This window comes from Ruditapes philippinarum, unplaced genomic scaffold, assembly GCF_026571515.1.
Source record: "Ruditapes philippinarum isolate M1 unplaced genomic scaffold, ASM2657151v2 ctg1194_1_1_1_1, whole genome shotgun sequence".
NCBI lineage: Eukaryota > Metazoa > Mollusca > Bivalvia > Venerida > Veneridae > Ruditapes > Ruditapes philippinarum.
The window spans coordinates 116,573-133,026 of NW_026866075.1; the positions used below are offsets into that span (position 1 = coordinate 116,573).

Genomic DNA, 16,454 nt, shown 5'->3' on the forward strand with positions numbered 1-16,454 from the left:
CATATTTAGAGGTATATAGCGAGATTTCTTTTTTAATCGACAGCAGCCGTGTATATAAAACTATATAAACGTCACGATTGTCCAATAAAAAGCGACGTTACAAACGTGCAGTATTATAAAAAGCTTTATAATACTGCACATTTGTAACGTCGCTTTTCATTGGATAATCGTGACGTTTATATAGTTTTTATTTGTTTGGGTCGTCAGACCAAACAAATAATGGTAGCTAATGCTGTTAATTGCAAATGCCTAAAGTAGTCCACTTTTTTAAGGCGGTTACGCGGTGATCAATGCGTAAAGATTGTCAAATGACAGGCGCATTAATTTTCAAGCAAAGTAGTTCCCGAATGGTCGAAGAATTCTAATATTGTTTCATTCTTTATAGATAAACATGCTTACAGTCAGCTCCATGATTATTTTCATCTGTGTTTAGACTCGAAATAATAAGAGTTACAAACACTAATTTAGAATAATATGGTTTTCTTCGGGCCGTTGATATATAACTTCACCGTGGCCGAGGGGTTTGCACGATCGCTTATGAATCGAGAGGTCTCGAGTTCGAATCCCAGTTGAGGCAACTCATTTTTTTCATTTTTTAAAGTCAAATAAACATTGAATTGACTATCAGTGTTGCAATTAGTCTTATAGCCAATTTACTATAGTTAAAACACTGGAAAGCATTGGTGGCACTATACAAAAACAAATTGGTTTATAATCTCACAACCTTCACTTTTCTGACATTCTGAGACCCAAACAAATTCAGCGCCTTCTGTGCTTTGATTATTTTATATTAGCGGCTCGGGTTATATTTACAAACAACCGTTTATATAGGGCCATATAACCTGTCAAAAATCTTTATAACTAATAATATAACTATTATGATTATCCAATGAAAAGCGACGTTACAAACGTGCAGTATTATAAAGTTTGTTTCTTGCATATCAGACAGGATTAACTACCGTTTACACCGATGGTAAAAAAAGCTGTCTAACACCCCCATGTACATTTAAGACAAGTCGCGCGCCTTAAATAACGCTTTAAATAACGTTATTGCGGCGCGCCATTTATGAAAGAATTGCGTTCTCAGGAAGACGTCATTTTACCATTATGAATGAAGTGGTAATTTCATACGCTACAATAAAAAAGTGCGTTATGAGAATATCAGTTTTCGTGATTTCTGTTCTGAAAATAATTGATATGTAATATTCAAGAAAAATAGAAAATACATGGTTGATGTATGGAAGGAGAAGTTTTATCCGGTGAGCGGGAAAGTGTATCTTGGCGAGATTTAGCCAGCCAAGATTTCACTTTCGCAGCGAACCGGATAAACCTTCTCCAGCCCGACATCAACCATGTATTTGATTTATCCTGCTTTAAATAATGTTTTTAGAATAATTAAATGATTTCATTCTTCTTTTCCCCCGATAAAATAGCATCTATATGTAGTTTTGTTTTGCTGCTAAACATGTGACGTCATCATATGACGTAATGACTGGAGATAGATAAGTTTATCCGGCAAGGCTTTATCCAGCTGATGATATTGACAGTAGCAGGATAAAGAATCAAACACCGGCTGTCGGTACAGCCGGGAATATCTTGCTCTCGGGTAACTGTTTAAAGCGGCAACTCGGCAGAGCCTCGTTATCGCAGTAAACAGTTAACCTCGAGCTAGACATTCCGGTCTGTACCGGCAACCAGTGTAAGATTCTTATAATATATAATCATATTGTTTTAAACACTAAAAGAAAGCGTTTCTCTGATATCAACGTAAGAAAAGGGTTGTTCTAAATTGAAAAATGCGTTATGTCAAGTTAAACCCTCACAATAGACATTAAAGGTATCGTGACAACCGCACTGCGTTGCAATCGAATCCACTGCCGTCTGCGTTGTAATCACTTTTTGTCAATTCTTTTAAAGTTTTATAAAAAGGCAATAACAATTTTCAAAAATTCCAAATAATGGTTGTTTTGGTGCAAGTATTATACATATGATGTAATGCTGATGCATTAAGTTTTGCACACAATTGTACGTGTTTTAACCTAAAATAGGCAAAAATGGCGTCCCACGTCAAACTGTACATAAGTGTTAGCAAAAATGGCAATGAATTCGTCGTGTGCGTGTTATAAGTTGGAAACGTACAAATGTGGGTTCCAGTCTCACTAGGTGTTTCCGGTAAAACATTAAAACATAATGTAAAATTCACTCATAGACTTACCGACAGCAGCAAACGGCCATATTTTATCCACCGCTTCTGCGACGAAATCTCCATCGCGACCGATTCTGAAAAAGCTATGGCCAGTGTGATAATAATTGCATTAATATTTATTATTTAAATTCCTTAGTAAGAGTTTATTACACAGTCCCGTAGCTACTGTCGAACATAGTTTATAATGTCCGCAGTCAATCGCCTTCCACTTTTCAACGTCTCTCTCGGCGATTGACGTCACCAACGTCCTTGAAAATTTCTTCTTTCTGCCTCTCCCTTATTTTTCTTTTTTTTTCAATTTCTCAATTACCCTTTCTTAATCATTTATTTCAATCAAAAACTGTGCTGTGGCTACCTTAACCTTTTCCCTTTTTCCATTATCCCTTTTTATGTTTTAGACAGTTTCTCGACTTACTATTGACACAATTTCTTATTGATCGAATTTCGTGACGTTCCGACGGCATAATTTTAACGCGAGTTTTTCTTTTACAAGTGACATATGAATTGTGATTGCACAGATAAATGTGATATAAATGAAGTCATTTTTCTGACAACGTCAAATATGGCTCATGACGTTTCGGCGTATTTTGAAATCTAATTGTGTCATATTGTAAAAATATACGCTTCATAAAGCGCCTATTGTCAGCGCAAATTTATACTGCGCCGGTGTGCGTTGCCATGTTTTTTTAAATCGCTGTTACGTACAAGCTATTTGCGTTATCAAATTAGATATGTTATATAGTTTTCTGATTCATTGTGATATATAACAATAAGTGATAGTTTGACAATTCTTCAATTGACAGCCCCAGTCCGGTTTATTTTTGATCATCCCTCGTATGTCCTGAATACTTTAAAATCTTTTTCCAGTTTTAGGCATACATATATATGTTATTATAAGGAGGATTAAGCATATGCACTATTTACATTGACATTCACAGGGACACTGATCATTTCCACTACATTATATAGTCTATCAGGATGATAACGCTTTATCAGACATTCGTGCTCACTTTATAGGCGGGCTTAATATGCTAAGTGCGCTATCCTATGATTCAAATTATCGAATAAATATTTTTCAGTACCGTATCCAATAAATATCTTAAATTATACAATATATATTTTCAAAAATTATCGCACATGAATATTTTTGGATGAACAAATATTTTTAGTAGGATAGAATAAGTATAATGGTAAAGCATATAAAATTAGAGTTATACAATATAAATATTGGATATAGACCAAAAATTAAATTTATTGAATATTGCAACGTTTAACATGCCATATCGTTCAAGACTATTTCATATATTTTTCTTCTCTCCCTTGAGACATCTTAACTATACACGGCATTCCATTTTGTAAAAACAATAAAAAAATGTTTATATAAATTCATGACAACGGTTTTATTAATCATTTTTTATGAGAAGGAACAGTTCAATATTCTTGAGCGTGAACTCCATTGCACGGGGAGAAAAATCTATGTTTTTCTTCAGTAATTCCACGAACGTATAAAGAATTATCATACTTCATCGATGAATTTATTTATAAGATATATTTGTGAAATAAAAATATTCATTGAGAAGGTGAAATAGGTTATATCCTCACTATGTTCAAGTTACCATATGTGTACTTGTATACGATTACACGAACCATTGTTCAATATCATGTTAAAATACATGTGCTGTTATATTTTATTATTGTTGCTTATTTTATGCTTTTGAGTGGATAAATGAGTTATCCGTGAAACTTATCAAAATATAATTTCACACTTTTTCAATGACGAGACTACTTTTAAAAGATTGTCACCATATGGTACCTCTATTTTATATTTACTAACAATTCTGACATTGTCAGGGCTGTGTAGAGAAAAGCAAAGCTGAAATTGATAAATAACTTGAATTTCAAAATTATCAAAAAGAAAAAAACTTACTTCAATTCATTCATATTACCAATTAACAAATATCGTGACTAAATTTTTGGTTTCATTTTACATTCTGAAAAAATACACTTCCTTCCACACGCAAAACTGCTTTTGGGCACATTTAAGTATCCTACGAGCAATAACTGCCTAATGAAATACAAGTCGAGATTTTGATGCTAAAGCAGCAAGTCGCCGGATAGAAAATAATTGTATGACATTGTATCATAAATATAAGAAACTATCAGTTTTAATTATGCGCTATCAATAAAAATATAAATATAGATGTATTTCAAAAACTAGTTTGTGGGATTCTGACATATTAAATGGATCTAAATGAAGTTAATTAACATTACTTATTAATAATTGATATTTACTTACAATGCCACGTAAAGAAGTACTATTTAGAGTACATCATAATTATCATTATGATTATTTTTGAGAAAAAATTAAAACGTGTTCATTTTTGATAATATACATCTATTAACTAGAATATAAATATAAAATGTATTTAAACGCTATATTTAATATTTTTAAATTCACTTTTGCTCACATTCCTCAGGAAAAGTCACTTTTGTGTTTTAGTCATGACCTTTGATCATATTAATCGTTTAAACGGTGTTAACCCATAAAGAGATCCAGGAAATAGCATTAAGAAAACCCGGGATCGTACATATTAAGACATCTAGAGATCCCGGGAATTGGCCACTACCATATTGCTTTTAGAAAAAGTCGAAATCGTATTAGTTAAACATACTGAGATTCTGGGAATTGTCCACCTATCATAGATGTCAAAAGATTTTTTGTTATCAATTATGTTAAGTATATCTTATGATGATTTCTAAATAATATACATGAGCATAAACTTAAGCCTCTATTGTGTATTAAGAAATTTTAAACTTTTATTTTTCTATTTTGGCAAACACGTATTGTGATTTCCGCATTTCGAATTTGGTAATAGATAGCTCTGAATATAATTCATTTTTTAGTTGAAATCAATATACCCTTCGTTACGACAATTTTAATACTTTAATATTAAAGTTTATATTGAGGACATTTCATAAAAGAAAATGTGTTTGTTTCTTTTGTAAGATGTAATTTTATTTCACATTGTGAACTTAAGAAACAGTATTCTCACTCTTGTCTACGCCACTTGTGAGAATCTCAATCGATGAAATAAAATTTCATCTTACACACAAACAAACAAATATCCTCTATATAAAAACAAAAATACCAAAATATTGGATAATTGTTTCACCAAAAGATAGTTCTGTCAACAAAATATTATTGACGCATACGTTAGCAACCAAAATTGCTTGAAGAACAACTTTGCAACCAAAATGCGCTTGAAAGCAGTGAAACTTTATGACGCACTCCAAACATTCGTTATATATTATGACGTAGACAATATTAGGAAAGAAAATATGATAGTATGAAGTATCGATAATGAAAAAAATGTTTCGCAACAAATAATTACGCAAATTCGCTTAATCGTAATAATTTGCTGTGTATACGTTAATAATGTGAAAATCATCGCGAACGTGTGAATACGTGATGACGACGTCAAGGACGTAGGAAAAAATATTTGTTTTTATGTATATATTGTCTAACAGGTGTTTTCTCCTAGCTTGTAGTACATGCTTGTTTACGTGTAACAAATTCTTGAAAGCGGGATTATCATAATGGTTTAACTAATTATTATTGAATATCATAATGTGAGCAAATGTGTCTGAATGGTTTACATCGTTAATTTTGAACATTATAGCCACTTTTGCTTTGGTGTGTCGAGTCCTTTACGGGACGCTGGGACCCGTCTAGTTTTCGGATGACAAAAAGATTAAGCCGGCTAATCTTAAGCATGCCGTCGACTGTATATCCTATCAAAGATCAGCCAGCACATCCGTGCCGGTTTTGCTATTCATTCAGTACAGTTTTTAAAACATTTCCTTAAACATGGTGGATGGTTCTGTCCAGATTGAAAAAGATTTGTTCCACCTCCACGCTTATTTTGAATATTTTAAACGACTTTTGTTCAAGTAAAATGCATATGTTAAATCAACAATTTTATTAAGTGTTAGCTCGCCGTTAATTACAGCCGTGTTGTAAGTTATTCCCGTAAGCATACAAAACTCAATGGGTCATGTAAAGCAAACAATCTTTGTTTGGCCTAATTTCAATCATTTAATACAATTGAAAACTCATTTTGAATCTTGTGCAGTGATCATTGTCAACAGCAACATAGTAGATCTATTTCTGAGGCATTGAGAAAAAATATAGTCAAATAAATAACAAAAGAAACGGTAAAATAAAACAATAAATAAGATGCTAAACAAATTGGATAAATTGGATATGAAGAAGTCAAATCTGGAGGGAAGGTATTTATAAATAGTTTTGATTTAGATCTATTTTCTCTGTGTCGTGATGTTATTGTTCCAGTTTTATGTCACTCTGAAGAATTACTCAAGTTAATGATTGAGAAGAACCCTGATAAAGGAGGACCAACAAGGTTAGTAATTTGATTTCAGCAACGTTAACCACTTTACAACAGAGAGCTTCGATGTCTTTGCTTTGGCACGAACATTGCTTGAATTTCACGTGTTGCAAAAAAATGTTATGTTACGCATCAATATAGGGTCTCACATGACACAAGTCTAATAAAATATCATAAAGCGAACATGTGCTGACATTGCAGCAAGCTTAAAGGAGCTTTCGATTGTTCAAATGTTTACAAACATAACATATTAATTTCTTAAATAGACTTAAAATAGAAAATATGCAACAAACTATAATAAAGAAGTTTACTGAGAATTAAACTGCAAATCATTGTTTGAGCTATTTTTAGTCTGATTTGAGTTTAAAGCGTTTAAATAACTCTTTTCAAGGTAATGCCATTTTGCACACACAGACACCATTCTGGACAACTTAAGTTGAGCAAATTATCTGAAATTTTGCACACAAGATCAAGTCTAGACCTTCGTCAAATGGTGTATAATTCTTCAAAAGTGATTCTGGTCCCTTCATGTTAGTGCAGTACCTTACTGATATATTGCATGAATTGAAGGCGAATATTAAATACTATTTTCTAACTTTGAAACTTTGTTGATGAAAACAACAAAATATAAAACATAGAAAGTAAAAGCATGAAACAACAATACAAGAAATAAAATGACAAAAATGTGAAAAATATATATAACTTTGAAACAATTATTGTTTACGATGATGAATTGATAATTATAATACTGCATGTTTGTAACGTCTAATTTCATTGGACAATTTTGACGTTTATATAGGATATATAGCTTTATATATACAACAGTTGTCGATGTATAAAGAAATCTATTTTTCTCTAGAAAAATGATTGCAATATTATAATTTTGTCATAAATATTTCGCAAAAAATATAAACGGTTGTTTGCAATATAATTTATTTCCTGTCAAAACTTTTTAACTATTAATATAATGTGACATTTACGGTGTCTGCTTTCTTAATTATTTTAAGGATGGAAAGAAAAAGAGGAAGTTCATTTTCTTACATAAGTATCCAGCTAATAGAGTCGGCTGCTGCAACAGTGATTGGATGCGGTAAGTTTTGTAAGACATCTAAGCTTGGACAGCCATCATTTTCTCTCGCTATAATATATATATAAAATTTTAATAAACAGTCCAATATGTGATTGAACATGCATTTTTTGGCGAGTGACCTGGAGCATCACACTAAACACAGTATTCCGGTATATACCGGGCAATATGCTTGCCTGATTAAATGCTGAGAAAACATATTGGAAGAGTTGTTGGTTATCGAATGCACAACAATATTGATCAAGTTTCACTATTTCAACTCATGACAGAAACAAACAAGCAAACAAACAAACAAACAAACAAACAACAACGAAGAAGAAATGAATAAATAAAAGAAAAAACAACAACATCAACTAGTGATATGTTTATTGAAAGTGGCATTAAAAAGTCAGACACCCAACTTACTCCAGATAACTGTTTTACACCATTTGGGCGGATGGGGTACAGGGTAACGTAAACCAAATTAAATGCATTCTAAAAAAATCCGAAACTTGAACGTAAAATATGTATAGCATCTTTAAATAACTCGGAAACGAATAGATATTTCTATCATTAGAAAGGGCAAACATGTTGTTGAGTTTTAAAATGTTTAAATGTATCTCTGAACTATTTGTCACAAAAGTAGCATAGTATTTTGACGTCCATACAAAATAATAAATCTCTCTAACTCTACCAATTCTCAGAAAGCAACAGAATGAAAAATTTTGATTCAGGTAAATTCCGATAAGTAACTCTTTGGAAACAATAACAGGTCACCTAAAGTAAAAAAACAAGCTTTTGAGAAATAAAAATAAAAGCAATTCTAGTTGATAATGGGCCTTTTAAAATCTTATAGGATAGACTTTTGACTGACGAACTTTTTGTAAGACGTTGCAAGCACCACATATTTTGCCTGCTTTAAATGTAAAGACAACAATGTCCCGATTTGATTATGTATGGTCAAGTTATCATTTACCGCTACTTATTTGCAGGTCGTCTGCTTCAAGCAGATTATCTCTCCGCACGTGGTAAATGGATACATCTCGGGAAACTCCTCATCCTCGTGTTCATTCCAATTCTTGGAGGATGGGTGTTTACCCTGTACTCACTGACTGACAACATACTTCGAAGAGGTGAAACGGTAGAAGTAAGTGATTTTTACCTTTTCGAATCAAGGTTAGTTTTATTTTCACATTTTAGGAATGTGGAAAATTGTTCATTTGAACAAGAATATACAAATCAAAATATTCTTAAGCATTTTTCCTTTATTCATAAAAAATATAAGCGGAGCGTCCGTGTCCGAGTGGTTAAATCGTTGATTTTCAATCACGAACCCAAGACAGGGACATTAGATTATTTCATATAAGAAAGTTATCCATCTAACTTATGGAACGTCGGTGGTTCTACTTAGGTACCCGTTCGTGCCTGAAATAATGCATGGAAGGCCACCTGAGGTTTTTCCTCCACCAGTAAAACTGGAAAGTCGCTATATGACCTTTACTGATTTGGCTCTACGTAAAACACAACAAAATAAATAAGTAAATAAATAAATAAATAAATAAATAAAATACTAGTATATAATTCATTTATATGTTATCAGATTTTTATTGAATTTCGTACGATTTTTTCCAATTTATTCACTGGAGATGTCGCTTAACCCTAAACCTGCTGACACGCCATTAGCCTTTGCCACAAATATTCCTTTGACATCCTGTCAGCATTTTAAGTTTGTATTTTGATATTCATACACCCTTAGATTTTGAATGGACCATTCTAATTTCGAAGTTGGATCAATCCATTACACAAATTCAGCAGGTTATGGGTTAATGTTATATTTAGGCACAGCAAGTGATGTTGCGGGCAATAAATCTAGGCCGATTAATTCACACTATACAGAAGGAGAGGGATATGAGTATTCTTTACATTAGTAAAGTAGGGCCGGGTACCAAGGTGTTTCTACTTCGGGAGTATGAAAACACAGATCAAGCGTTTGCAGAAATGTGGAATTGGCCTACAGAATTTGCAAAACATCCGAAAATGTATTTCCGATCCAAGGTGAACATTATGAAACATATTGCAATGCAAAGGACCAAACTAAATCCTTTGACTTCAGAAGTCTATGGCGAGATAGATTTTTACAGCGAAATCTTGGAATTTTTCATGAAATGGATGATTGAAAGGATTCGTGAAAGTGGTTTTGGAAAAACTTGGAAGAACTTGGTGGTCTTCCAGAAAATCACCCGCTGTATGTTGGACACCGGAATTGAACGGGCGTATGGGGCGATGTTTTTCGCGCGTGGAAACTTCCCCTATTCGCATTTCTACGATGATTTTTTCCGGAGAATTTTCAGATTTAACTACAACTATAGGAGCTCAACGTTCTATTCAAAGGTTGTTGATCCAATTCTGGATACGGACACGGACCAATCAGCTACCACGATAACGATCAGGACTCTCCGAGAAGAAGTTAAAAATAGTAACCAGAGTGGTATCTATACCTCAAACGAAAAAGCGATGCTTTACTTTGATAGCGTCTCTGACAGGATAGATTTCTTGTTTGATTTGCAAGAACGTATTGCGTCTTTGGTTGTGTCGAGTATAAACTCGACGCTGAACGATTACTTTAACAATATAATAACATTCAGCGTGGCCGCGTCAATAGTTATTTTTAGCTGCCCATTCATCATGTTTTTCACGGAATCATTGACAAGTACCATGCAGAAGTATTCGAAAGTTCTCGTTAAGGCATCGGATGAGCTGAATAAAGAAAGAAACAAAACTGATTGCCTTCTGTACCAACTTCTTCCGAAACCCATCGCCGACGGACTTAAACGCAACAGTAGAGTTGAATCTGAATTTTTCAAATCCGCCACAATACTGTTTACATGCGTTGTGGATTTCCTTCAACTGAGTATAGTGTACTCAGCATTTGAACTTGTGGATTTGCTCAACATCCTGTATACATGCATAGATGAGAGGATAGAGAAATACGATGCCTACAAAGTTGAAACAATCAACGACACGTACATGGTCGTATCAGGTAAACAACATGAACAGTTTTAACATATATTACATAATCATTTTCATATATATACACTATTTATTGAACGACCCGTTGAAGAGCTATATAGAATTTCAAGGGTAACTTTTTTTGTTCATATATAACATCGGTTATGGAACATAACCGTTACAATTCTTTCGATCTCTTTCATGCCATAGGAGTAGCCAGTACTGCAATGTGTCACTCTGGTTTAAATGGTCACACGGTTCTAACACGCCCTGAGGATCGTACCCTCGGTTTTTACGCTGAGGGGAGAAATAAAAATAAATTGACCAACGTTTTCCTTTATCATCTAGGAGTATCTATTGTGCTATGTTGTGACAGAATCTTTGTTATTCCATATAAATTTGTATTCCATATACAAAATGTAAACCCGTTTTAGTAATACAGTTTTTAGTCCGCAATCTCATTATATTTATACAAAACTAAGAGTTGCATGAAATAAGGAATTCATTTCATAATGTAAAAAATAATATGTGAAATGATTATCTAAAGTATTTTGTAAAATACATCAGGTTGCTCTTTTTTTCGCTGCTCTTTTTTTCGCTAACAAGTATCTAATTTCGACTATATATATATGTATCTTGCTAGATATCGCGTTATAAGTAATTTACTGTTTATAAAACGTGTCTATGACACAATATTTAATATATGATATCAGGTGTGCCTGCTCGTAATGGTGCAAGACACGCCTCTGAAATCGCCTACTTGGCCTTGGATATTGTTACTATGGTGAAAGGAAACGCCTTTCTGTCGGCTAGAATGAAATGTCCTGTACATCTTTTACTAGGAATTAACACAGGTTAGCATATCACGATAATCGAAATTGTATTTTATTAATTATACATATTCAATGTACATGTAGATTTGAATCTCTGTTTGTATTCATAATTGATGCTTTCCCAAACCCCACGCACCTATTACGTCACATTTTGCTTATTTCTTATAACTCACGTGACCATTTGTGTATCATGTGAACATAAAATGGCGGCAAATAGTAGTTATCGCGAAGTATAGGGGGACGACTGTGGCAACGATTTTTCCTTGAAAAAGCACCTGCGAAGAAGTTTGGTTTTTCTTGTCTCTCAGCATAAGATAATGATGTGATGCATGAATTTGCATGTGGTCTTACTCAATAACTTAAGCTAGAAGATTAATTAATGTATGGCCGTTACTGTCATGATTACCCTAAACAAATAGAATGCAAGTAGATCTAAAAGAAAATTTCCTATTTGGTAAAACCAAGTTACTGTATTTTCTTTAGTGTTTTTTTTTAACTTATTTTTCTGCTTAAATTTTTTCATATTTTAGTGTTTATTACATACTATATTTTCTTTTATAAAAATAACTAGTTAAACATCTCACGAGAAACCTGTATATTTATGTAGGTCAAGTTTCAGCCGGCGTTGTTGGCAACATTATGTTGAGGTACTGTCTGTTTGGTGACACTGTGAACATTGCGTCCAGAATGATGTCAAACAGTCAACGTAAGTCAAATACCCAGCCAAATTCGACAGTGTTTTCCGTCTAAGATTCGTTTATACAATATAATAATGTCAAGTGAAAATATTAGGGCTATTCTATGAAATATAATGCAAACTTGTTTAAATTTAAATTCAAATTTATTTTGTTTTGAAGTTTTGAAAGAAAGGTGTTAAAACCGTCAATATATGATTGCTTTTCGCAATGGACAGTGTTTTATACGATATATATTGATTATAAAACCAACTCATAAGTCAACTTTGTTTATACCCACGGGACATTCCATCCGGTCTTAATATATCATCTTGATATGCAAAACAAATTAAAAAAATAAAAAAGCAAGAATTCATTAAGAATATCCAGCAGACAAGACAAAAGTATCAAAAGATGCCTAGAACATTTAACTTGGGCTTCAAAAAGGAAATATGCATTTATATATATGTAATTATACATTATATTATTAACATTTCCAAAAACAAGCAACATATTATGAATTGTTAAATTATGTTTTTAGCTGACAGAATACAGCTGAGTGATACAACTTTCCGTGCCCTGAAAAAATGCGGCTCATTCGTTATAACCTCTCGTGGAAAAATTGCTATTAAAGTAAGTCAGTTGTACAGAAAGCTTACTAATAAGTAATTAGTTATGAATTGGTTGGTATTCCTCTTACTATTTGTATATATTCTTAGTGTGATTTCATCAATGATTATTTTGTTAGGCAAAAATAAAAATATGTCTCCTGTCGTTACAATATGAAACCCAAGAAAAAAGTAGCCAATGTACGATCATCTGAATATGACTTTTCTATCGTTATCCATTTTTCTGTCGTTACAAAAGGTAAACTCCAGAAAAAATTCAACAAGCATGCTCTATTTTTTTATCACCGACAGACAGTACGATAACTTTAGTGCGGGTCAGGAAAAAATCCACTCAAATCGATATATTTATGCCACAAAATATCCGATTTTCATTTTAGGGACTGTAAGCATTATGATAAAGGTTTTAATATATTTAAAAAATAATATGAAATGCCAATTGGTGCTGTCTGCAGTCAGTCTATAGAAACTTAGATGTGACTTCAGTTTTTAATGTCATATTACTATTTTTACGACGTCCTGAAGCTATATCAATGCCAATAATTAATAGACTTTTTTTAAACTTCCTCTATGGAATTAATTCGGGTTTAAAGGATATAGGAACGTGAAAGTAAGTTCTAAATACAAATGTCGTAACCGACATGCTGAACAATCGTGAAATAATCTGTAAATGTCTACCATAGCAGTCGCGTGAACATATGACATTTACATTATGCTCAAACGGTGGAATTTTCTAGCGTTTTATTTTAAGGAATGGCCTTTGCTCTTTTCTTGTATTAAGTAATGAATAACTTTAAAGTAAATTTGCTGTGTAAATAAGCACTTCTGTAGACCATTTGTTTCTGTTCTTAGAGTTGATAGTGTTAAATAAAATTTAACAGAGTACAGATCTTAGGTTATTTTTGTCTGTGAAAAAACAAGATAAAAGACAGTCGTGTGTGACTGCGTCCGTTTTACTAATCAAGTCATAGATTATCTGTTATAATGATTATTTGAAACTGCTGATTTCTAGTGAGAAAGGATTACATGCATCTGTTTATAGCAGGTACATTTACATGGTGATATTATTAGGGCTTTGGAAGATGTCAAAGGGAAATAGCAGCACAGTAAAAGTACATTTACCTTTGAGCAGATCTTTAATAGTTGACATATTCCATCGTTTAACAAACAAGTCTTGTTTGTGGAGGGCCAACCAAAATACCTTGGTTATTCTACAGTTTCTATTTGTCATCCACATTCGCGAAAAAATACATGTATTCATACTCGTCACCATGTATCTTGGTGTGTTTTCCTATTGCCCCCCCCCCCTACGAATTGCAAACAACATTTTAAATGAGTTAAGAACGAATCATAGTTACCGATTTGCTACTTTCGTTATGTACAATCATTTCGTTTCTTCGCTGTTCAGTACAAATCTTATTTTAATTTTAGGGTAAAGGTGACATGAATACCTATTGGCTAGTGGATTCATCACGTATGTATGAACGAACCCCAATGTCAATAAAAGAACACCTTCCGGGACAGACTGATCGTGTATCGGTTGTTAGTGCTAGTGCGCAGCCGGGAACAAGCCAGGAGAGACAAATAGACTCGGATGAAGATGTTGCATAGTAAACGAACGAACTTTCACATTCAGTGCTAGATTTAAATGTAACAGTAACACGGGCCATTTTTGGTCATAAGGCTGGCAAATATTTTCTTGTAATTCGTTGCAAATTCATTTAAACTGGCCAGCTAGATCCAAAAAGATAAATATAATATATTGGGTAAGATCAACAATTTGGGTTTCGAAACAAACAAATTAGACTTTTCGGCAAGTTTCATGTAGGCCATAAGATTCATATATCTAAAAATGGTTACTTTGCACTTTGTGGAACCAGTGTAGGCCTATTGTAACGATAAAAAAATATTCATAGGTTTGATAGATCTAATTTTATTAATAAAAAAAGTTGATTATTCATAAGTCGTGTTATAGAGAGTCGTGTATCTATAATACGGCGTGCATCTATAAAACATATTGAATCTGTAAAAACGTCGTGAATGTTTAAAAACCGTCGTGTAGTTATTTTATAAAGCGTTATGTATCTGTAAAGCGTCGTGCTTTTCTAGTATATCAGACATGTGTTTCCATTAGTTTTACCCATGCCGGGAATTTCATCAAATGTATTCTTTATGTGTCGCGTGCTTTAAAATGACGTAATTTCCACGCATTTTAGAATGAAATTGCGTACCAAGGATGACGTCATTTTGCTGTTATGAACGAAATTTCAAATTCATATGATATCGTAAAATATAAACCATTTAAAATATGACACAATATGTTAGAATATATATAAAAAATATCTGACATGTGTTTGCGGTTCCGAATGAAATATCCTTTCCCATGAGTGGCAACTCAGTAAGCCTCATTACCGCGAAATGGGCGGGAACCCTAGAGACTGGTAATACAGTACCGACATATATAATTATTATGGAGGGCGATTGTTGCCAAAATTCCAGCCATGTAATGTGTTCCTTTTGAAAACTACTTTTGAAAATGCGAACGTGTATGCCTAGCATTTTTGATTGTATTCGTGCACAGCAAATGATATGCCTCTTAATCCAATCTTTTAATTGAAGGAACCCGCATTTAAATAACAAGTTTACATGTAAATCTTAACAACTGACCTAACGTGGAGAACAACACAAATTTACAAGTTCGTATCTTCCATTGCATATAATACATATTAAGCATGTTTGCACACTTACAGATATCTATCTGTACCTGAAAAATACAAATGAAATGTAAAACTCGAAATTTAATAAAACGTGTTTCCAGTCGTAGAACTACAACAGTACGTTTACACAGTAACATGTTTAAAATGACAAAAGTAGATTCACAAAGTTAAACGATTTTAAGTCATGCATGACGCCCCGCCCCTCTCTGAGTATTTACGATCTTCTATTACGGAAATGTACGGTCAGGTATAAAACCCGTCGCCTCTTTCCTATTTCTCAACAAAGTGAAGGAAAACACGGCGTCCATTCTAACTTTTTTTATTTCTATAAAAAGTCAAATATTTTTGGTATCAAATGAAAGATTACTCCATAAGCTTTCTATGAGTGCCTCAGAAATAAAAATGAATTAAATGAATAGATGAATTGAAATTTTTGTTTCAAAAATTATCATTTTTTTCCTCTGAAAATAACACTCTCGAACTGGTAAGAAAAACACGGCGTGCCCTCCAAACTTTTTTTATTTCGTAATCAATTTTGATAATTTTGAATTGAAATAAAAGTGTGCTTCATACGATTTATGATATATGATTATATAATGCCTAAAAATAAAAATGAATTAAACCAAAATGAATTAACATTTCGTTTTAAAGTTTATCATGTTACTTTCTGTAAACTAGAGAAAATAAGAATCCATAAAGAACGCTCAAAACGACAAAATTGAGAATGTTGCAGGCTCGGTTTGATTGAGCCTGTTCATGGACGGTAATGGAAAGTGCAAGTTACCGTCCACGCCCCCTAGCACCGGCTTAAGCAAAATTCAACATTTAACATGAACTGGAACAATTTTGAATTTTGAAACATCCGCAGATGTGTTAATATGGCGATTATCATGGAACTTTCAATGTGACACGTAAGT

General features: G+C 33.0%; 1 protein-coding gene across 1 annotated transcript; it reads left to right on the forward strand.

Annotated features, from left to right (window-relative positions):
- Positions 1 to 9,481: 9,481 nt before the first annotated feature.
- Positions 9,482 to 14,891, forward strand: LOC132731198 (retinal guanylyl cyclase 2-like). Its single transcript, XM_060717334.1, has 5 exons — positions 9,482 to 10,718; positions 11,401 to 11,541; positions 12,128 to 12,226; positions 12,736 to 12,827; positions 14,252 to 14,891. The coding sequence occupies exons 1-5, from the start codon at positions 9,530 to 9,532 to the stop codon at positions 14,429 to 14,431; spliced, it is 1,701 nt and encodes a 566-aa protein (XP_060573317.1). The 5' UTR covers positions 9,482 to 9,529; the 3' UTR covers positions 14,432 to 14,891.
- Positions 14,892 to 16,454: the final 1,563 nt, after the last annotated feature.

Bases quoted from the DNA above. Each gene is read 5' to 3' on its own strand.
- LOC132731198 (XM_060717334.1), top strand. From the start codon at position 9,530: ATGTTGCGGGCAATAAATCTAGGCCGATTAATTCACACTATACAGAAG. The intron at 10,719-11,400 runs GTAAACAACATG...ATATGATATCAG, and splicing joins CACGTACATGGTCGTATCAG to GTGTGCCTGCTCGTAATGGT. The intron at 12,227-12,735 runs GTAAGTCAAATA...TTATGTTTTTAG, and splicing joins AATGATGTCAAACAGTCAAC to CTGACAGAATACAGCTGAGT.